Source organism: Botryllus schlosseri, chromosome 15 (assembly GCF_051294905.1).
Source record: "Botryllus schlosseri isolate E-star chromosome 15, Bs_hap1, whole genome shotgun sequence".
NCBI lineage: Eukaryota > Metazoa > Chordata > Ascidiacea > Stolidobranchia > Styelidae > Botryllus > Botryllus schlosseri.
In genome coordinates this window covers 4,458,990-4,482,372 of record NC_137250.1, presented here as the reverse complement: position 1 = coordinate 4,482,372, position 23,383 = coordinate 4,458,990, and the positions used below count along the sequence as shown (strand labels likewise).

General features: G+C 40.2%; 1 protein-coding gene and 1 long non-coding RNA gene across 2 annotated transcripts in view; both read left to right on the top strand.

The window, feature by feature from the left end:
- Positions 1 to 23,383, top strand: part of LOC145457955 (uncharacterized) — a 186,368-nt gene that overhangs the window by 92,195 nt on the left and 70,790 nt on the right. The gene's annotated exons all lie outside the window — the stretch shown is intronic.
- On the top strand, positions 4,879 to 18,988 carry LOC145457944 (uncharacterized). Its single transcript, XM_080336234.1, has 4 exons — positions 4,879 to 4,916; positions 10,172 to 10,309; positions 11,186 to 11,797; positions 17,801 to 18,988. Exons 1-4 carry the CDS (start codon positions 4,901 to 4,903, stop codon positions 18,598 to 18,600), a joined length of 1,566 nt encoding a protein of 521 aa, XP_080192360.1. The 5' UTR covers positions 4,879 to 4,900; the 3' UTR covers positions 18,601 to 18,988.

Below are 23,383 nucleotides of genomic sequence, written 5' to 3'. Positions count from 1 at the left end.
GCGTTTTTGTACATACTTTGTCTTATACGAGCCGTGGCATATCACATTCCATACTTTGCACCAAAAAAATCCACTCCAGCAACTCTCTGTTATTAGAAAGTGCTTCACGGATCTCGCGACAGCTCAGTTCTAGGTTTATCTTTACTTGGGGCCGAAACAGCACTTCGTCAGCCCCCCTCCCCCCCCAAAAAAAACGTTGGTCTTGACACCTGGGGGATAAACCAAACTCTTCACCTCGTTAGACGCGTCAACCGAGATGGAAAAAGGCCGTACACCAAGTTTAGACAAAATCATTTTTGAGCGTATGGAGCAAAAACTCCAGTAACAATGCTTCTAGTCTTGGTCCTGGCCGAAGAAAACTTATTTGCAATGTTGGAATCGGGGAATATTGCTTTGAACAATTGCGATGTGCAATCGTTGGTGAGGAATGATTGCTGGTGTTTGACAGTATGTAATGCCCAGGTACCCTCTGCAGCAGCTGCTTTTGTAGTCTGCGGTCGTTGGTGGTGATCGAATTGTGGAAGAATTATTCATCGATTGGCTCAAATTAATCATCATGACACGCTTCTTGTGTTTTGGGGTATCAATGTAAGTTAAGTAGCGGTCTTTCCTATGGCCTCCAGGTTAATGTCACAATTGCAGATATTGCAATGTACGAAACACTCTCCCTTCAATCTTCGCTAGATACCTTAAATTATCTTTCATAATCGTCACGAAAAACGTTTTTACGCCTGTTTATTTAAATTAATCAGATTTAGTCTTATTTGTAGCTAAAACTATATGCGCAAGTGCAATATAATTTAGAGAAACCAATGCGTCGACTGCACTGTGCCTTTTTTCACTACACGCAATAAATGCTGCCTTCCCCAGAGCTTGAGTTTATTCTGCTGTAGACCAAATAGCAGTAACCTGGCATTGCTGTTTACTGCTAAAATGACGTCCGCTGCGGTAGCTTGGTACAGACGAAACTGCTGAACCACCACACCGCTCACTGCCCTAGCTATCTCACCACTTAGAAGTCAAATCTTGTGGTGTGTACGTCACGAGAGTTCCTTTCATTTATGACGTCATACGATCTCGACGAAAAAGCATAATTTTACAATATTATGCAACACAGATACCAGTGCAAAACGATCGAAGTTCTGTAGCGGTTGAAAATAAGACAAAATAAGGACGCGGATCGAAAATAAGGACATTTCTTAGAAATAAGGACAGTTGAGTTTTCTAGGACGTGGCCCTTCAAAATAAGGACAAATCTTAGAAATAAGGACGGTATGGCAACCCTGGATATAGCCATATTCCTATTAATTCACATTTCTGCAAACTGCGCCAAGTGACTAATTCGTCCTCGGAGTTTACCTACCTGTCGCATAATTCCTCAACTTCTCATTTGAAATGTACTAATATGGAAGTTGTTCAGTTCTATTCGTTTCTGAGATTCCCGACTTTTCAGACGTACAGGTTGACATCCAGTAACCCTGTCTGGCCAACACTGTACAGTTCGACGCCGGAGAATTGGTATAGTAGGCCTACAATACGGTGCGATTTATCATATCATACGGCATACTGGCGCGATATGGTGACATTAGCGTGCCGCGCACGTTTATCGTACCATGTATTACAATACATGCGAGGTTCAATAGTCATGGTGATAATTGGGAGAGGGGTGCATCTGTGTTGGGCGCAAAATTTGTAACAATACCGTGATGTCACGCATCGATCCACACGAAGTGAACCTGGCTTTCGTCCCTTGGTATAAGCCATCGCACTCTATTTGTGTTATTCCTTGTTTGCGGCGCGGTCTCTCCAATCAATGATGTTATATCGTAATGTCTAGGTAATTGTGATGTAGTAATGCAATCGTAGTAGTAGGGTTGCATTTAAAACAGATTGTGGTTCAAAACACTTTGTTTGAAGCATGTTCTAAACCAGAGGTCTCAAACACGCGGTCCGCGAGCCGCATGCGGTCCGCGAGAGCATTTTGTGCGGCCCGCGACGGCATTTGTTAATTTGAAGTATTCAACAATATATTAAAGTGCCATAAATCTGTTGTAGATATGAGAACTTGAAGTTCACGCTAAAACTACTATAAAAACCACTGAAATCTCAACAAACTTCACTGTCACAATGCAGTTAAAAGCTACCATCCGATAGAAGATCAGCTATCACTGTTGATGATGATAAAGCGTCACTCGTTGATGATTCGTGACTGAAATTGTCATTTAGTTTAGTGTGACATTCTCGTAAAATTACTCGATTTCGGATTGACTGGGCGATTAAATAAAAATGACTCTAGTTGAAGCGGGTCAAACGTTAAATATCAGAGGACTTGCGACTCGGAACGGTGACTTGGTAATCCTACGGACGCAACAATCCATGAATCTGCCATGGGGAATAGTAATATATCAACAGGTCGTAGCTTGCGTTGCGTAGCGTATATAGCTATCTAATCAGGTCAGTTTGGCAACCATTAGTATTCTGTGACCCCCGTGACGTATAGTTGGGTACAGGTGTTGTTTGTTCTCTTTATCAATATTAATATCGGTGGCGAGTAAGGTAATAGTATGCTCTACAGCTGTAACACCAATGGATTCTTGGCCTATTGGACATTTCTATTCCAGGGGTTCTTAATCAGGGTCTGTAGACCTCGTCGGGGTACGAAACACCACATCAAGGTGTATGAGGTTCATTGTGGAACTAGGCCTATATGGTGTGGAATATTTTCTTATTCTATTTATTCAACTGGAAAATATTCGCGCTACGCGCGATTATATGTGAATGGACTTTCTGTTTATGATATAGGTACCATCTAAATGGACAGGGACTACGAGAAAGCTTATTGGAAGCACAATGGTTACGATCGCCTAAAAGATTAGGAAGAAATGACTCAATAATTATTTTATTTAAGTTGTTATTGATATGTTCCAATAATAATCGAAGGCTAAATCTAACGCTGATTTAATTTGACTTTGGCAATGTCAGTAACAATAGGCTATACTTATCACGGCTATATCAAAACCAGGATTAGGCTACATCGCTCAAATGCTCTGATATCAGATCGATCGTCAGTAAATTTTAAAATATTCTACATAAAATTGTGGCACGTCCACTTGCTGCAATATTATAGCCCGACAGTTTTGCGATGTCTTGGTGCATTCTCTCGCATGATGTCTATAACTGGGTATTTGAAAAATTGTGCCCGGCACAAAAACAATTCTATTAAAATATTTGATACTGTGGTTTTGTACGTGCCAAGCTTGAATAGCACGAGAGTAAATTACATTTCCACGATGTTTGTGGATTGCCTGTCTGCAAGGTCCCGTCAAATAAGGCCTACTTGGAAATAATACATTAAATATCCCTATTATTGATGTTGCGGCCCGCGGCATCAAAGACTAAAAAATTGGCCCGCGAGCACATTTGAGTTTAAGACCTCTGTTCTAAACAGTGTTTTGAACAAAAGCCTTAAAAATTTGTGTTTTCTCAACTCGTTAAATTATGCCTTAATTGTGTAAATACTTTCCAAACAACATGCTGTATAAGCTGGATAACCACCCGATATAGCCGACGTATACGATATGGGATGGTTGGAACCCGCGAAATAGTCGGTTGAACAGATAAAGTAGGCAGATATAGATCATTTGCGCAGAATGAATGTTCTGATGATCTGATGTCCGCCGAATGCCGCATGACAATGTAGACCTGGTTAAAAGACATTTTTAAAGACAGCCTTCTTGTCTTCGCGGTTCCCTTCGGGCCGTCACGGAGCGCCGCGTAGCCCTCCGTTTTAGTTAAAATTTAGCTCTATTATCGCGCAAGTATCCACTGTAGGCTAGTGATGAAAATTCCATCGTACTACCTAACGTAGAAATTAGGAAGACTTTCATTGTTTGAAATCGGATTCTGTATAGCTACATTTCTGAAAATAAGCGGTCGTGTCCTGAAAAACCGCGCGGCCGATTTGATATGAACGAGTGCCGAAAATCCGTTTCCACAAAGACAGGTGCTGGCAAATGTAACAATAACGCGTAACGCTTCCGAGGGCATCTTTGGGTATGATCGCATCATGTATGGCGCAAATATAACGTCCAGTCTAATCATTTCGATCTAGAAGCTATTTTGAAGTTATTCTAGATTAGCAGTTATATGCATATTAACGAAGAAAATGGACTTTACAAACAATGTTTTTCCAAAACCTCGACAAAACATTTGACAATTTGGCAATTAAAATGAGTTTGCGCTGTAGAATATGTCATGGCTCAGATTGCAATTCTGTTGATGCGAGTCCTGAAGTTTAAGCAGTTATGAAGCGAAAGTGCGTCGTGATTTCTATAATTAGGAAGAAATACAAATTAGGTTATCAACCATTTTGCATTTTTGTAGGTTTCGTGGACCCCTCCCCCCCGACACCGTGGCAATGTTGCCACCGGTCAATCCTAATGTGTATAACATAGCTACATAATATTGTAATATATTATGGTTACATAAAATTGCGAAATTACGATTCGATGGTTTTGCATTAACATGCCGATGCTTACTATTGAACCCTACTATGTACTGTCTTTAAGGCTAGGTGTCTTCGAAAAGGCAACTTCACTTGAATTGTGACTTGACTCGTGACTTGACTTGACTTGACTCGAGTCGCCTCCAAAAATCAAGTGACTTGACTGGACTCAGTCACCTTCGAAATTAGATTTACTTGACTCGACTCGAGTCAAAATGCGCAATGATTCGACATGACTCGTGACTCGAAGGTTGTGACTTAATCCCAACACTGGTATAATCTGACTTAGACAGTTTCATGCATCAATCTATATATAGCAACCGTCATTAGATCAGTAACATTTGCATTCAGGATCACCGAAAATATCGAACTTGGAAATACTGAGGAAAAGTCAACATGGTGAAGAAAGCGGGTAAGAATTTGTGCTCCGATAGTGAATCCTGTTAAAAATCATGGAATATGGAATTCTGCAAATCTACTTTCGTCGTTACTATCCAGGATTAATGTTATGACATACGCGTGGCATTGTAGTCTGCAATTGAAGTAGGCATATTTACTAAATTCAAAAATAAATTCGACTTTTCACCTCAGAAGTTTGTCTCATCGTGAAATAATTTAGTATCACGTTGCATTGTGGGACCGGATACGGTACCAGCTCGTCGCCAACCAACACATGCATAAAAATTACAAATGATGGACTACAACATAAATTCAAAACTTGGAGAAAAACGAAAAATCTTGATCAATCCGTATCAGACATGGGGTAATCGCGATTAGTAATCGTAATCGATTACGACGATTACAGCATTTTGAAGTAATCGTAATCGCAATCGATTACATTCGAAGAAAATCCGAAGTAATCGTAATCGTAATCGACTACTTCCCATATCTAATCGATTTGTTTGTGAAAGAACGATTACTTTTTGTTTGTACAAGGACTATGACATAAACTGAATATTCGTGAACAAGAATGAGATAATATACCACGTTAGCGATAGCACAAACGTCTGTTTTCAAACGCCACTGACTCATTATTACGTCAGAAGTATTAGCTCCGCTCGTCATTGCGTAACAAGTATCCACACATGGTAAACAGACATGCGATGGACATTGTAGTGTGATTGTAAGAATACCTCCCGTGGTGTATATCAGGTTATCAATACACTACAGAAGCCGCTACCTCGCAGCAGGATATTGATCACCACTCTGCCTATAGTTTCAAATAGCAACTTATGTATTAATGTTTGGTTGTGCTTAGTTAAACGCAGTTTACCATTGCTGCTTGGCGAGCAGGAGGCCTACGTACGCACGTGCACCTGACGAAGATTCGGAATTTTGTACTCGTCGAATAAGACATTGCAGTTTCCACAACGAAGCATTACAAATAAACAGCTGCTGATATATATCATAACCGAGCCGTGCTTAGCCGTTTCTCGTAACAGCAGTTCGCTGTATATGTATTAAGTTGAAGGCAGAATTTTTATGTTAACCATATCTTATTCTCATATAACTACTTGAAACGGGCGTCAATCGTTATTTCACAGTTCGTTACTTAGCATTTGGACCTGCCGCCATAACCATCCGCTTATATAGCCTGACATGTTAGCGTGGGTTGTAGGTAGCTAGAATCAGCAATTCAGCCAAAACAGCAATTCCCCTGTCCAACCGTTGGTCAATTTTCAAAAGTGAATTTCGTCAATAATATTGGTAATTGCATTATATTACTATTCATTTATAACCTCTCTGAGCCCCGAGTGTCAGATTTACCTGTAAAGCTGGGGCATGTAATTCATATTCACAGCATCGGGTATGTTGTTATAATTACTGTATGTTGTTAATTCGCGACCTCCAGTCCGTTGCATATTCACAAGATATTGTACTCGCCCAAACGTAGCAGACTAAAAGAATATCTTTTGTGAGACGCACACACAAATTGTCATGGCTTTATTCATTTGTGGCTGCGCCGGGTGACATTTGCATTGGTATTACATTGCATTGCTACAGCGCAGTGGTGGCCATACGAACGGGGGGGGGGGGGCTGGGCGAGACTTACCGGGGCCCCCTATAAGTATCTATCTTCGCCCCCCACACCCCTCTTTCGCATCTGTTATTATTATCTATCTATCAAGGTTTGGCCAGGTGCTGGATTCGGCCATGTCTATTTTTTCATGTGTGCAAAGATAGACGACATTAAAACTAAGTAATTCTACCACATGCAGAGACGTGATGATTATCGGGATATGGTACTTTTCTAACAAATGCAGAGATTTGATGCTGATTGACACATCTGTACGGAATCCTATTCTTGCCTTACACGGATTTCCATGTTTATTCGTTATTGTCCTTGAAAAAACCGCATAATCCAGCCCCCCCCCTGGCGACCGCCCACCTCGCCCACCCCAAAAGCCACCACTACTACAGCGACCACGGGCGACTCATTTGGTCCGCGTTGGTGACTCCTGTAATAGAGATATTTGAATCGCAAAGCTCGAAAAACATTTACAAGAATTAATTAAATTCTCGAAAATACTCTATAATATATGTTGGTTTACGAAATACTTATGAGTCCCCTTCGAGCACGCTCCCCACTCTATTAAGGTAAAGACCTGGCAATAATGCAAATCGTTGGATGCGATAAATCATCCACTATAAAGTTGGACAATTGGTATATTATGATGTAATAAGCAAATGACGCATGATGTATGAAGAAAGTTGATATCTCATTAAGCCTTTTCATCGCAATCCTTGTATTGTCTTCCCATATATCATTTAAGATTATAGTCCTAAGCAAAACAAATGTAATCGTGAGTAATCGTGATTACTTTTTCAATGTAATCGTAATCGTAATCGACTACTTCCTGATTTTGCTGTAATCGTAATCGTAATCGTAATCGCGTGATTCCGAAGTAATCGTAATCGCAATCGATTACATTCATAAAGTAATCACCCCATGTCTGATCCGTATCAAACTGCAAACTTCAACTCACCGAGAATCCTAGCCCTGGTCATTTCAGAGTATCCGACTAGGAAGGGCGTGAATTGGGTAAATCAACAAGAGAATAGGTGTATCAAATTGAATTAGCTGACTTCTTCGAAAAAGATTATTCATTTGCATTCTAGACACGCAATTTGTAATATACTTCAAAATGGATGGCATGTAACCAACTTGAGCTCAATTCCTCCAAAACCAAAACTCTCGTGTTTCATACACAATTGAATCGAAGTGAAATCATAGTAAATAACGCACATCTTGATACAGATAAAACTGTTAAATATCTTGGCATTATCATTGATGATGAACTCGGATGGTCTGATCATATCAACAATATGAAAACGAAAATCTCACGTGATGCCGGGGCTCTCCATGGCCTTAAAAATTTAATTCCTCATCAAACTCTCAGATCAGTCTACTACGTCTTAATTCACTGATATCTCATTTATGGGATCCTACTTTGGGGACCTGCCGCAAAAAAAAACATCTGAAGAAATTGCAAGTCTTGCAAAACCGAGACATACGAATTCTCTGTCGGAAATCTAGATATGGAAATTGTAATAGCATGTATCGAAGCGTTGGAATATTGAAAGTGGAAGACATTTTCAAATATGAGGTAATGAAATTTATGCATAGCTATCATCAGGATGAACTGATGCCACTATATTTTAATAATCTGTTCAAGATACCCTCAGATACCCACCAACATCATACCAGATTTTCTTGTAACTTCTCTCTGTCTGCGCAACACCACTCTACCAGCCTAATACAAAAATTCGATCAGTTTTATTGGTGTCAATGTTTGAAATAAGCTGCCACCTAATCTCCGCAGTTTAGACTCCAATGCCTTTAAAAAACAATGTTTTCATTCTCTTATCTCTAACTTCCGCTAAATTGTATTTGCATTGTATTTCGAATTGGTCCATGATACTGTGTCTTAATCTTTCTTTTCGTTCGTTAGTTAATTTTATTTTTTGTTTATTAGTTATCAACTGTGAAAATTGCTCCTGTCCTGGGTGCCTCGGCTCTGAAGACTTTGTCATATCGAGCTTCCCGTTTACCTTGCATGTCGCATTTCACTGTTACATTTTTGTAATGTAATGTTAATATGTAATGTATACGAATAAATATTCTCTGTCTCTCTTGCGACTCTTTGACAGAAGTACTCAAAGTGTACACTATCCTGCGTACCACCCGGCTCCATGATTTATTATACGCAAATGTAAATGTATTCATTAGTTGTGAGGGCGATTTTTAGACATTGCTAAAAAGTCAAAATTTTGTCGAAATTGTAGCGTTAGGTCGAAAAATTGTCAAAATTGGAAATTGTTTACAAATACTTGTCAAAATTGTTTACGTAGTCAAAATTCTCTTACATCAGCCTGCATTTCTTTGGTATCTTGGATGTTTGCACTGTCAGTTAACTTATCATTTGACATTTTACAGAGCTTGTAGCCTGCTTGATATGTCTAACGTTGTAGACGGCCCATTGCCAGTTCACTGTGAGTCATAATAAACGGTCGAATGAAACAAATAGGTTGTCATGGTGCTATGCTCAACGTATCGCAATATCCTAACTGATTTTGTGGCAACTTTAGATACGGTGCAACTCTTCCTTCGGTTTCGCTTTTCGAAATGACGAAATTGTCAAATACACAAGGCAGCAAAGTTTGCATTTATGTGCGAGAGTTTTCAAATGAGTTTCGCAGGCACCCGAAATGGTCCAGATTTCGTTAAGATGTTTATTTTCATCTAAAAACTTGTTGAAGTCAAAACGTGTTTTTTTTTCAAGTCAAGCTACTTCGTAAGGAGAGACAGTTCCAACCAGAAATGAAGAAAAGTATAGTACTATTCTAACATTATGTCCGAAAACGCCAATTTTAGGTACATGGGGGCAAAATATTGTCAAAATTATTGTTTTTAACGTGATAAAACGTAAAAATTTTCCTATTAGTACAAAATCTTCCATTTTTAGGTAACAAAATCGTCTTCATTAATATACTATACCATAACGCCAATCCATAGTAGGAATCACAATTTAATGTTATATGCAACTGTTTATTTTGCGAAAGCTTGTCTATCCGGGCTGACATTACTTCCAGCACAACGGAGATCATGTCTAGACTCGTATAAGCCATTCCCTCTCTTGGACAAAATGGTCATCAAGGGCGATATCCCTTCCTCAAACTACCATGTCGAGGCATGGATGTCGTACTAGTTTCTTCATAATTCTTACCGATGAACCTATTTAGCACGCTGGGTTTCGTTGCATGTTAAGAAGGGTTTTCATACAAAACACAAATTGACGCAAACGTCAGCCGTTTTCCAGTCAGACGAATCGATGCTTCGTGTATTCTGGACTCTGCTACAGTTTTCACTTGGTTAACATTAATCCTGCTTCTCGAGCTCTTCAGTCAGGACTCGTGCATTCTGCCTATCAAGACTATAGCTTTTATGGTGCTACATTGTCGCAGCTATATCGTCACGCTCGTTTTGTTTGCCGCCTTTTGGTTTAACATATGTTTGAATGCAATCCTATAGTCGTAGCGTATAATATGCGACTTGAATAGCGAGAATGTGAAAGCTATTTATTGCGGAATCAAGACTTGGCCGAGTTGATCCCAACTACGCATAAAATAGCCTATTAATCTATAATCATCACCATGAAACTGTAGATCTGGAGATTATTACAGGAAACAACACGAAGATATCCGAGGAAACTTCTCCCACGAACTCGAGAGAATTTGATAAGGACAACGCCAGTAGCTTGAGCGAAACCGCTCTATCGAAAACCCGCGGATCCGAATCAGCAGGTTAGAGTTTTAGTTGTCCCCGTGGGCGCATGTTGAATTTCGGGAAAAGATTTCCCAGTGATAAGGGGGAAGGGGTACATTTATTGAATGTAAACTGAGAAGATCGATGGTGATGGTTAAATATGTACTATACTCTTTCGAACGCTTATGCAACTGAGTCAATCCTTTGATCGAAAATTAGGTAGGAAGGAAGATACAATAATGTCACGCTAGAAATCAATTTTTTTGGTCTATTGTGCTGAATTACATAGTGATAATAAACATTTGTCCCCACAAAAGTTGAATAACCTCGATATTCATGTGCATTCATAGGGCTACATTGATACATTTAGATATGTAAATCCTGCTTACTTGAAATTTGAGTTTGAAATCATGGTGACTATAAATATGCAAGTCGCGCCAAATCGTATGGATTCAACTATATTCTAGGTATGGCATTAATTGTAGACCTGTGTGCAGGGTCCGATTCGGGCGGACTGTTACCCAAGTGTTTTTGCAGTTTACACTTGTCTATTGCGTGGGAATCAGATATTATCTCCTTATCAGAAACCGTTCTGCTTGATAGCGATTGCAGACAGTACCTATTCGGCCATATCTTGAAAGATAGATATGTAGAATATATAAGCTCGCATTTGTAGAGTAATTATATTTGTTTAGATATTTCAGTCGATAAATCGGTGACAATTATAATTTTATTTTCTTCATCATATTAGTATCATAAAATGTAATCCTGCTATTCCTTAGGAATTGCATCAACCGTTCGCGACGTCATTCATGAATGTAGTCGAAAGAATTTCCGCTATGCAATGCCATCTGCGAAGGCGAATAATTATAATTTTATACGCTCAAAAACCAAATGCAAATATTTTTGTCTAGAGACATCAGTACCGCATAATCAATTTGAAAGCGAGGAGCCTCTTCCAGCCGTAGAATATAAAGAGACGGTGGAAGAAGTACAGCGATGCTATCATTTGTTAGCAATGGTGGAACGCGAGTTGCGTCTGAACCGCGGAAGAAAGCAAGCAGCATTGCGTGACTTGAAAGAATTTCTGGCCGCTATGAGCCGACGCTATGACTTGAATCCACCTTCCAACGATTCCTTGACACCGTACTGCGAAGTGTTGTGGATAACAGAGGAATACGTGCGGACATTGGCGTTACTTTGCGTTTGGTTTAATCTCTTCGCGTCTGCGAAATCATCTGATGAGATGAGAAAATTCGATACGATTGCGCTTTATGTTGACTACCTCGCAGTCACGACGGAGAAGCTGATAACGATGGGTGGCGAAAACCGAAATATCGCCATTGAATTCGGATTACCAATATTAGAGGATTTGATTCCGAAATTGAGTGATACGAAAATCAACATCGTCGAAGAAATATCAGTCCGTAAAATCCGAAGGATACTTGCAGATATTTACCGAATGGATGGGAGGAATCCGCCGTGGGAGAGTGAGGACACCAGCAATGATATTAAACTTTTGCTCGGTAAGAAAAGAACTCGTTACATCGTATAACCCTCTTTTATTGAAGTCCCCAACATATTGGTCATGTTAGCATGGGGATCCCATACTTCGCTTTGTTTAGAGATACGATCGATTTTGTTCTTTCGGAAAGTCTCGAGGTCTTGTGTGAATGACGAGGTACAAGTCGTCTTCACGGTACTCGCACGATCGAGATACGCTGTGTCGTCCGGAAGGCGTCCTAGTTTGGAAATTATAATTTTATAATTATTCAACCGAAATGTCGTTGTTTGTACTAAGTATAAGAAATAGAAGTAACACTCTAAATTTATACTACTGTGTCATAAATATAACAAGGCATTTCAAGACGTGTCTAAACTACCTAAAGTAAGAGTAAAATGGAGATATGAAAATTACTCAAAGAAGCAGTTTAAAAGGGTAGACGACCGAGACGTCGCATACATTATAGCAGTCATCTATAAATGTCTTTTAAAAGTGCATAATTTCAATATTACAGCAAACAATACGTTTATGTTACCAAATTTATTCCACTCCAAGCTTTTCGACTGGCTCTATACAGGAGCGAACGCCATAAATGATGTTAACCAAGTTCGAAATATAGAAAGAATTTTATCGTTGTGACGTAATAATGACAAGTACACAGAATCGCGAATGGCAGTAAACAACTCACGGTAACGGTGCAACATACACAAAATCGGCTGTAAAACAGCCGAATGACAAAACAACACTAATGAAAGATTCCCAGCGTGTGGAGATTGTTCCTTCTGGCGACAGAGGATCGGCTTTTGCAGCTTTATAATGGTTAATTCAAGGACCTTTAAATGAAAAATAGAACGACCATGAGCAACTATGGAAAACTGATTGTTAATGTAATGTTTTGCACACTCCGGGTGTTTCAAGAGGTGCTGTCCGATGGCAGAATTACATGATGTTACTTGGCCATAATTACGCATGGTAACGAGAGACAGTGATGATGAAGTGAAGTGAATTCCTAATTTGACACATAACTGGCGCATTGTGGCGTGCCTCTACCCTGTGATAATCCGCAATATGGCGGTTTTGGTGATTCCGTGAAACATAGGAGGCGATTAGTGCCAGTCCCATCTTCGTAGATGATATGGATATTTCCGAAATGAAAGCGACAGTAGCTTTTTATTGATAGCGGTATGAATATTTAGGGTTGGGTTCGCACTTTAAACGTACAGACTCCGACTCCGTCGCCCGACTCCGACTCCAGTATTATTACCAATTTTACTTCGAAAATTATATGCCACATTGTCGGTTGAATGACTATCATACAACCATCAAACATATGCAAACATATGATTAATGGTGGCATGCTAAATTGTTTCATTGTGGCAAAGCTCGAATTATCCACTGTGTAATTAACCTGAAAGAAAGATTTACTAAATTTCCTATCTTTTTCAAGTTTTTATAACATGGACTCTCTAATATCCTGAAATGTATGAATCATTCAAATATGGCAGATATCCAATCCTGTGTATTGAAAATGTAGATAAAAAATCCAAGTGTAGCTCTTGTGTATGAGTCACCAACTAATAAAGAGATTGAACTTACTAATTTTGTCATTGCACACTATCCTGATTACAAGCACACACACTCATACTACTAATAAACATTGGTCATGAATTGAATTTAGGTAAGTAGTCAAAGACCATAGCCTATGTCTAGTTCAGTGGTCCTCAACCGCCGGTCCGCGGACCGCTGCCGGTCCGCGACGACTATTCTGCCGGTCCGCCAGACATTTTGTAATTTTATACTTCAATTGCAAAATAAAATGAGTTGAAGGCTTCTTATTGATAAAAAAAGCAACACATCACATTTAAAACTGAATGAAAACATCCCCATTTTATTCGTACTACGCATTTCGTATACGTCTGGTGGTAGTGGGAAATGAGCAAAGGTGTTCGTCCCGACTTCGAAACGCTTCTCCTCTCGATATTATCGAACCGAAGAAAAATATTCATGTTGGGGTATTCCAGGGGTTCCCAACCTAGGGGTCACTACTCCAACCGGGTCGTTTACCTATTCTACGGAGTCGCGGGGACAGAAATTGAATACCAAAGACCATTACAAGAATGCCATTGAACCGGGTGTTATCGGCAGCTCATATCTGAATGTTTCGTTTATTTTACAAAATAGAAAAAAACGACCTCTGAAAAATGCGAATTCGGCAAACAAGGTAAGAGATTAGTCGAAGGGTCATACTAAAGCGCCACCCACTATAACGTAAGGTTTGCGTCAGGCCACCTCTATTAAAATTAAAATGTCGTGAGCCTAGGAATCAACGGATGGTTATTTTACTTCACGGAATACTGCAAGTGGCCGATAGTGCTATGTGTTAACATAGTAGTTCTCAAACCGGGTTCCAAGGTTCGTTGGGGGTCTGCGAGACATGTTCCGAAAAATTCAAACCATCCAGAAAAAACTAAATTTTGACATTTAAAAAATTCAGGCCACTTATTGTTTAATCAAACTCGATGGTGGCCGAAATAATATCATTAATTAACAAAAACTAGAATATTTCAGTGCTAAATTATCCAATTTTAAATTTGAGTTTCACCTCGCGCGCTTTAGTTTGTCAATGGATTTCTTCATCTTTTATTGTGCGTATTCCCACCGAGGAACAAAATACGCATAAACTTACAAAATTGAAATCTAAAGAATATTCCTGCATTCGCAATTACGCGAGCATCGCTTAATGCCGTTAAATACTTCAATCTAGGAGCGCGTAAAGAGCGGCTGCGCTATCGGCATTTCGGCGCTGAACGCGGTTTGGCCATCAAGCGACTTCACGAGAACTGCGCTGGAAAAAAGATCACTGGCGGCATGTTGGCCGGAACCTTCGATATTGATATGTTCAGGCACCGAAATAGTCGTCACGGAATAGTCCTAATCTAAGCCGCGCGCGGAACAAATGCGATCCGCGGAGGAAAATAATATTCTCCCAGAGTTGAAATGCGAATTGCAAAATGATATTTCTTTATTTTAGTCTGTTCCGTGTTAGCGACTCCTATGTTATTCGATCAGTCACAATCATTACCTGGGTTCACGAATTAAAAACATGCTTCAACAAATTAATTACTGTAACATCGACAAAATTTACTCCATAAAAAACTTCGCGAAAGGGTTGAAATCACCGGAAGCGATGATATAGGGGTCTGAAGAATTCTTTCCCCAGAAATTGAGTTGATCGCCCTTTGACGACTAAGACCACCGTTTTTGGGTGTTTTGCGTTGATTTTGTAGGAGTCTTGAGTCATGCAAAAGATTGCAAAGCGACCGTTTCGTGAAGTTTTCCTAAAAGTTTGAGAACCAGGAGTTAACGGAACAAACAAACACGCTGAGCGCGGCCGAACAACATATAGATTGCTGTCTGCATTTCGCGTGACGCAGAATTTCACGTAGCAGTACTCGACTTTTATGATTCGATATAGATAGAAATCGTTCCAAAACAACGATATATTGGTATATAGTCTGGGACGGAGAACAAGATTGACACTACAAAAATTGCATAATTGCTATTACTGCGCACATGGTCGTCAGCTTTCCATATAGACCAGGAGTACGCTTGGGCGAGGTGCTCACCATTTATTTGTAGTCAGCACGCCAAATTGAGAGGTGGGGTCGCGGAAAATTTTCAAATTGGACTCGGGTGTCTTGAGGTCGCGAACCATAAAAAGTTTGGGAACTCCTGCTGTGGTCGGTTAATTCAAGGCCTTCGGCCTTCGAAACACTACCACAGAATTTCATGAATGTCATCATGAGCACAAATAAAATTCTCAAAATGTCACTCTCTAGTAGCATTCTTGCAAAAATGGTTGCTTGCTTTTATCGCAATTGCATTTCGAGTTTATTCAATTTTTGAAGGTCCACCGGTCCGCCGACTATTTTTTGAAATTTTACCGGTCCGCGAGCTCAAAAAGGTTGAGAACCACTGGTCTAGTCTACATGTACTTAATCAAGTATTCATGGATTGGGACTTGCGGTCTTTCTTAATCATTTTTTTGACCCAAACAACTAAGCTACACTACAAATATTTGGTCATATATGGTCATGGGCATCGTTCGGTCATATTTACATCATTTTTACAATTTTACAAAACCAGCCGATGCATTTGCTCTGTCACAGTATCATCGTATAATTCCAAAAATTGCATCAATTTTGACTGCATCGCGAAAACGCATATTGCGATTTTCTTCCCTGTGCAACTGAGTTGTAATTTCCAAGTAATGTCTAATTTTATCTATATCAGGGGTGGGCAACTTTTTCGGCCAAAGGGCCACATGAGATTTACGAACCATTGCGCGGGCAACTGAAATGTTGATAACCTTTTTTTAGTCGCCCGATAGGAGCGAACCGAATTAGGTAACATTGCAAACAGACTTATATTAATACGCTCTAAAATTGATAACAATATGTCATGCAACTGTGCAGTGCGCAATGAGGCGAAATTGTTTTTGCAAGATAGTGACTGAATTATATCAATAAATATGTTGCTAACATAGATTGGGGGTCGCATCTGTATACCACTGGGCTCATTTGGCAAGGACATGAATATTCGACGTTTAGACATAGCAAAATCGACGGTATCAGTGAACAACTGAATATGCCTCTATCATTTTGTGCAAATGTTTTGTCGGCGATCTCGCTGCGAGTGCACAAGCGAAGCTGCATGTCGGACGTCACGTTATCTCCTAATTGCGAACATGGTTAGACTCAATTCTGTGAATAATATGTATTTATAATTTTCAGAAAGGGGCTCAAATACTGAATGCGAGAAATCTAGTGTCAATGAATCATGCGAAGTACCGAGAAAAATTTCAAGTCAAATAAATCTGCTATGAAATATTCTACTTCATGGTCATATACGAAGATCTGGGACAAATGTGGCTGGCCCCTGGTACGTCAATGCGTCAGAACTGTTGTTCTAGTCATCAAATTTCGCGGTCATGATAATCAAATTTTAGTTGGCCTTGCAATTGTACCTGATGTCAAAAATAATTCCGAGAATTACCTCGCAGGCCACACCTAACCTTCTCGTGTGCCAAATTTGGCCTGCGTGCCACGGGCTGGCCGTACCTGATCTGTATGGTTATTATTAACAGTCATTGGAGGTACATAAAAATTATATTGAAAATTCTTTGAAAGCAAATGTTTTCATGATAGAGAAGTTGGAGTTGGAGTCGGAGTCGAAGTCAGGGTCATTCTCACAAACTCCCCTACTCCGACTCCAGTCAGTATTTTCCCACCGACTCCGACTCCAGCTATTATAGTTTTCACGACTCCAACTCCGACTCCGACTCCATCAAGCGAAAATTACCCAGACTCCGACTCCGACTCCGACTCCGACTCCGACTCGACTCCGACTCGACTCCGACTCCGATTCCACAGCCCTGATCACTACACCATTACAAGATGCTGTGAATTGCTATATGTCTAAGCTAAGACTATTGTTGAATCAGTGGGTTTGCTGCTCCTCAAGCAAAATTATCCCTATCGAGCCCAGTACAAGTTTGACCGTAAAATGTTCATGATCACTCATGTATAAAGCCCAAAAAGTCCAGTGGACAACTGCACCGTAGGTCTTTTGCGGTATTATTACCATGTATATTCCGTATTTAACTCGAGAACAGATTGAGCTATCGTTTACCTGTGATTCGTCTGACCGAATGATCATCTGCCAAATTATATATGTACAGTAGTTGTTAGCCTTTGTACTTGGTCGATACTAGGTCATAGTGGGCCAGGTTATAGTCGGACAAGTATCTAATAGCGGTATTTCATATTCCGATTAAGGGTTAAACACAACACATTATTGCCATCAATCTAATTAAGGCTATTCTCTGAATATGAAACGAACAAAACAACACCCATCGTTCTTGTTAGTGTATACTACGGATCTTGAAATAACTTTCGAAGTAGATGCTTTGATACTCTTGCGTATGTTGTTTCTCGCGAGTTAACAGTGCGCCTATTTTTCTCAGAGCGACTGCAGCGCCCCCTCGACGAGATTGGATACGAACAAAGAGCACAAATTCTATCCAATCTCATGGAGATTCGAGAATACCGTTCTGCCGATGACCTGGTTAAACTATCGGAGTGCGAATTGTACTTGAATCGCGGACGCGGGAAACCAGCTCTCCAGGCTTTGCGAGACGTCTTACGCAGCTGCACCGCAATTGGCAGGCTTTCAGCGCGCGCAAAGATCAAGGATTTGTGGAATACGGAACACCACTTGAAATTGTTTATCTATGCGTACGTGTGGTGCGACATGTTCTCAAGGGAAGAGTTGTCGGACGATTCTGACTATGAAGATACCGTTCTAAGCAACACCGTTATCCTCGAGCTATCGATGCATAAATTATTTGAGATGGGCGGTGATGAGCAACGAATTGCGACGGAATATGGATTGCCCAAAATGACGGATACGATACGTAACTTTTCAAACTCGGGAATCGCGAATGACCGAATCAATTTTCTTCAGAACAGAGTCATCACTTACAAGAGGCTGCATCTTATGGGCTATGTTCTCGATAATGCTATCAACCTGTTGAATATGGATCGTAATTTTGCGTCTACGGTTGATGGTGCCTCCGTTTCCCCGGAGCTGCCTCTCGATGCAGTGGTGGATGAGATCATCCAGAGCGAATACGGTTTACAAGGTGAATCATCGGTATATTGGCGGTGGCTTGAGCGTTGTGTTGTCCTCCTCCGAATCTTCAGACATCCGCGGCTGCGTCAAGCGATAACGAACGTAGTTCTTTATCTTAAAACGAAACCCTGACTCGAAAACAGACAACAATGTCCCCTTGGCATGTTCCGTGTCGATTGTAAATTGCCCAGTTTCGAGATGCGAAGGCGCTGTCCTCGATTGCGCTCCTTTGCATCGGGACACTTCATACTGATACAATCAACTGCTACTCTTACAAATGGCTATCCTTCGGGTTATCCTGACATACATGTGGGCCTCCTGTACGTTTTATTCTTATTGATGATATTGCATAAAATAGAAACCGCCAGTGCGTATCGCGACGTTTTATCTTACAATTTTTTATGGTCACGACTATATGCAGAACACCGTTCGCTTTCCTATCGGGGCATTTTATCGCGCCTTATTTTATTGCTGTGATAGGGCAACTTCTTGGCTATCAAAATATATCCTTATTTGAGTATTCGCTGGGTGTCATTACGCGTTGGACCCATACGGCGTCCCCGCCTGTATGCTTGCTATCAGGGCAATTCATCTCCGGTTGGCGCGAGTACACGCAGTCGATGTCATTCGCCATGTTATCGGGGTACAGATCCGTGAATTTTGGGAATGACGTTTTTGAACAATGCGGTCTCTCACTCCGGTCGTATTCAACAGTTCAGAATACATTATTCATCGTATAAACACATTGGTTCATTAGCGCCGCAACATTTCTTCGTATTTTTCGGTCTATATGTAGGGTTACCATATTTCAGCAACCCAAATTCGGGACAATTTTTAGCGCCCACTAGTGGATTTCAAATTGGATTATAAAGACACACTAGCAACGCTTCTTCGTAGACCCGAGGTTGTCACGGTCCGGTTCAGGAGTATGTGGCTGTGTGTTGTGTAACCGGCACCGAAAGCACATGTTTTAGCCCCTCCCCCCCCCGTTCAAATAAACAATGATTTTGAGCCCATACTATGGGGTAATCGATGCAACTTCTGAGCGACTCCGCCTCCAATTTGAAAATGTTCCGTGGCCCAGATCAGAATTTTACAATATTAAGCGGCATAGCGAGAAAAACTAATAGCTATGCCCGTAAGGGCGTAGTACAGAGTTTCCGCAATGGATCCACTACAGTTCTTGTTCAGATTTAAGACATGATATAATATATACATTTAGGATATATATATTGGTAGGAATTTAAGTGAACAAGACATTCTGGTGTTTTAGCCAAAGGATCTTCATCCGTAAGCTGTCATAGGCGGGCTTAACCCTACCGACAAGAATTCAAAGCATGTGTGTTTTGGCTAGATATTATGTAACATAAAATCTGGGAGTATATAGGATAAAGAGTTCTTATGGGAAGATGAAGTATAAATAAAGGTAAAGTCATAATAAGGAAATAAGATTAACAAAATAATTTATAGTAGGCTATAAGCAGAGGGTAATAATATAGTAGCATGAATATAACTCAGTCCAAAGCAACTCTACCATAGCATCTCACGTCGTCAGGGGTGGTAAAGATATAGGTAGGGCGTACTAGCCTCTTCTTTTTTGTAGCAAATACCGGTAATGCTTACGGCAGAGGGATTATAACAATTTTGAGTGAGTTTAAATAAATGAACTTTTATGGGGAGTGTATTTCTACGAAAATTGTTGATTTCAAATCGTATTTTAACATACTTCTAATTCGAAATCAGACAAAAGCAATACATTTTTGAAAAGAACTAGTTTCATACTTTGGGATTCTGCAATAAAAAAAATTGGAAATTTTGTTAGCTCAGCAGTACCTTACGGCCTTAAAAAGCGGGACGTTTGGCTGACTGGTCGGGACGCCGGGACAAGACGTTAAAAAGCGGGACAATCCCGCCTGAAACGGGACGTATGGTAAGCTTATCTATATGTAACACCTCGAAGTTTTATTCGTCCAGAAGTGCTACAACCTGCATTCACGCAGATCACAAAACCACTCGCGATTACAATTCAAAATCGTTACTGACACGTTTTGATGACGGCCCTTGACTCGCTAATCGCACATTTTGCACTGTGTAAGCGTGTATGTTCGATTGTTTATTGATGAAACTATATCCCTTCGTCCAACGGGACACAGTCTTTCATTGACTGCAACACATGCTGACAAGTTAAAAGTAAATGGAATTAAATATACGCATCGAGTTGAATGCAGCATGGGTCGCGCGTGTCGGTATTAGGTAAGAAAATGCCCAAGCGGTGGAAACAGGAAAAGGGATATTCATTGAGCTACATCTAATAATTACGGCTGTCGTCCACCAGGATTTGGGTAGCTAATCACCACAAAAGGCATGGCTTTTGCCCAATCACTGCATCATTGACACCAGGTCTATCTGGAGCATAAAGAGTAATCTTGTTACTAAAAAAGTTAACCCATTCGTCTAGCTCTCTTGATCAAGTCATTACGTTCTTGGTGAGAACTGACAGTTCATATAAATAAGGACAATATATAGCAGTGGTTCTTAACCTTTTTTCCTCCAGCGCCCCTTTCAAAAATTATCGTGCTCCTGCGCCCCCACATTATATCGTAAGGACTGTAATAAAGAGAATGGGTGAAAGGGAGGGCCGTGACAGCACTTCGTCAGCCCCCTAAATGAACTATTGTCTTGGGCACCCATAGCGTGATACACCAAATTCATGAGGGCTTTGCCCCCCCCCTCCCAAGAACCCCGTCGCGTGATTTCGATGGTCAGCAAAGTTTATGAGGCCTGGTCGCCCTAGGAGCCAAGATTTTCTATAATGCCTGCTTGAAATAGGTTGTAATTGCATATATGTCGTTTTAAACTTTTTATCCTCTCAGCCCACGTAATCAAATTTACCAGTAGCGCTGAGTTAGCTGTTGTCTTGGAAAATGAGGGACACGTAATAAATAATTAAACATATTCGGGCGTGCCCGTTGGTAGAATTAATTCGTAACGTGTTCTTATTTTGTTACCTCTTGTCCGCTATATCGTCAAAAGATATTGAAAAGTATAAAAGTATTAAACTAAAGTAAGCACACGATTCAAAATTGGTATTTCTTCACTGGCAAATAATTTGTCACTCTCTCGTATTCCAAAGTTCATGCTGGTGACGTCATATTTTGTGATACCATTGTTGATATACGATGTTCTTTTCCATTCTATACTAGTTGCTGACGATTAACCGTGACGAGTCTCAGCCGAAAATATGCGGGTTCATTTCAATATGAACATACTATTCAACTTCTCGTTAAGTAACTTTTCCAACATTATGTAATGGTCGTGTAGCTAGTTCGTGGTACGAAACTTGGTGATTGCTTTTATGACAACGTCCATTGCAAGATTCATTTATTCATACTGAAAGGGTTTTCTGGAGCCTCTTACCAAGAGTTATTGGACTCTAAAATGATGCAAACAGGTTTAAACGTTAAACCAATATGTCAATGTATGACTAAACAATCAGAATTATGGAGCATTGCAACAATGACAACAAACCTCCTGATATATTACGTATAATATATTAATATCTAAACCCAAACTTTTTCAGCTTTCACCTCGTCACTAAGAAAACTCTAAAACGCTCGCGGCACACTTACTTAAGACTTTTGTGTTTTGTGGAAGGATATTTGTTTTTGAGTTGATTCATTAAAATATGTAAAAATTTTGTTCCAAAATTGCCAGAAAATTCGTGACCCACTTTTCATCCAAATTTCATTGACTGACCTACCAGACACCATTTCACGACTAACATTTTAACCACTAGGCACCAGTTTTCATGTTGTCAGCGTTGGTTAGTCAGTTAGCGTTAGTTATCTGGTCGCGCCTAGCGTGAACATTTTCCGGAATTCGGTTTATGATATGGGCAATTGCATATAATATTATAAATGTTTTGTCCTCTGTAACCCCAGGTGATCAGATTTACCAGTATATATAGAGAGAGAGCTGAGGAAGGTGGTGTCTTTGAAAATTTTGGACGCATATTATTAATATAAATATAGCTTCGGGCGGGTCTGTCGTTTTTTTATCACTTTGTTTCATGTTTCTATTTCGTGACATCGTGTCTGTATAGTTAAAATATATTGAAATCAACCAAAAGTATCAGACAAAAATAAAAGGAATTCTTCCATGGGACGCAGATTAAAAATTGGCGTTTCATCACGAGGCGAATGATTTATATCTATGGATGACATTTGTTTTGTGGGGTTTAATTTGCCTAACAATTTCGGGATGCCCCCCCCCATAAAAAAGGGGGGTTTTGGGTGCGGCAGTTACGATCCTGCATGTAGCCGACGATTACAAACGAGAAAGGTTTATCTAGACCAGGGCTGGGCAAACTTTTGAGCTTGCGGGCCGCATTCCACATATGAATCTATTCGCGGGCCGCACGATATAAAATTGGGATTATAAACCAAAACGCAATATTGGTATTTGATTATATAGTGAGGACATGGAGATAATATATGTTGTGAATCGAATACACCTCTTTACATCCAAGGCTTTTATTAACTAAGACAAACAATGAATAGAAACGCAATGGTTTTATACCTAGGACTAGAGTACATAATCAACCAATTAAGCAATAATAACAAAACCGAAATGAGACGATAGCGATCACCACAATCTCCCCGACCAATAAAACAGACATTAGCGCTGAAAATAACCATTTCAAACCAAAATTTATCTAATGGGACACGAAATCCCCATATCTATCAGGAGCTCTTCTTGTCCGCGAAGAGCGTCTCGGAGTCGAACTGCTTTGAGCATTGTCAGCGGTTTCAGCAGGGATGGTAGCGTCCTCACTACAGAATTCGTCGGCCTGAGTAACCTTTTCTTCTTCGATTTCGCTGGGGGGCATATCCAAGTCCGATCGAGAAGGAAGAGA

What these genes read in the sequence shown, in the direction of transcription:
- LOC145457944 (XM_080336234.1), top strand. An exon ending in CCGCGGATCCGAATCAGCAG is followed by an intron (nt 10,310 to 11,185) that starts GTTAGAGTTTTA and finishes ATTTTTGTCTAG; the next exon opens with AGACATCAGTACCGCATAAT. An exon ending in TGATATTAAACTTTTGCTCG is followed by an intron (nt 11,798 to 17,800) that starts GTAAGAAAAGAA and finishes TATTTTTCTCAG; the next exon opens with AGCGACTGCAGCGCCCCCTC.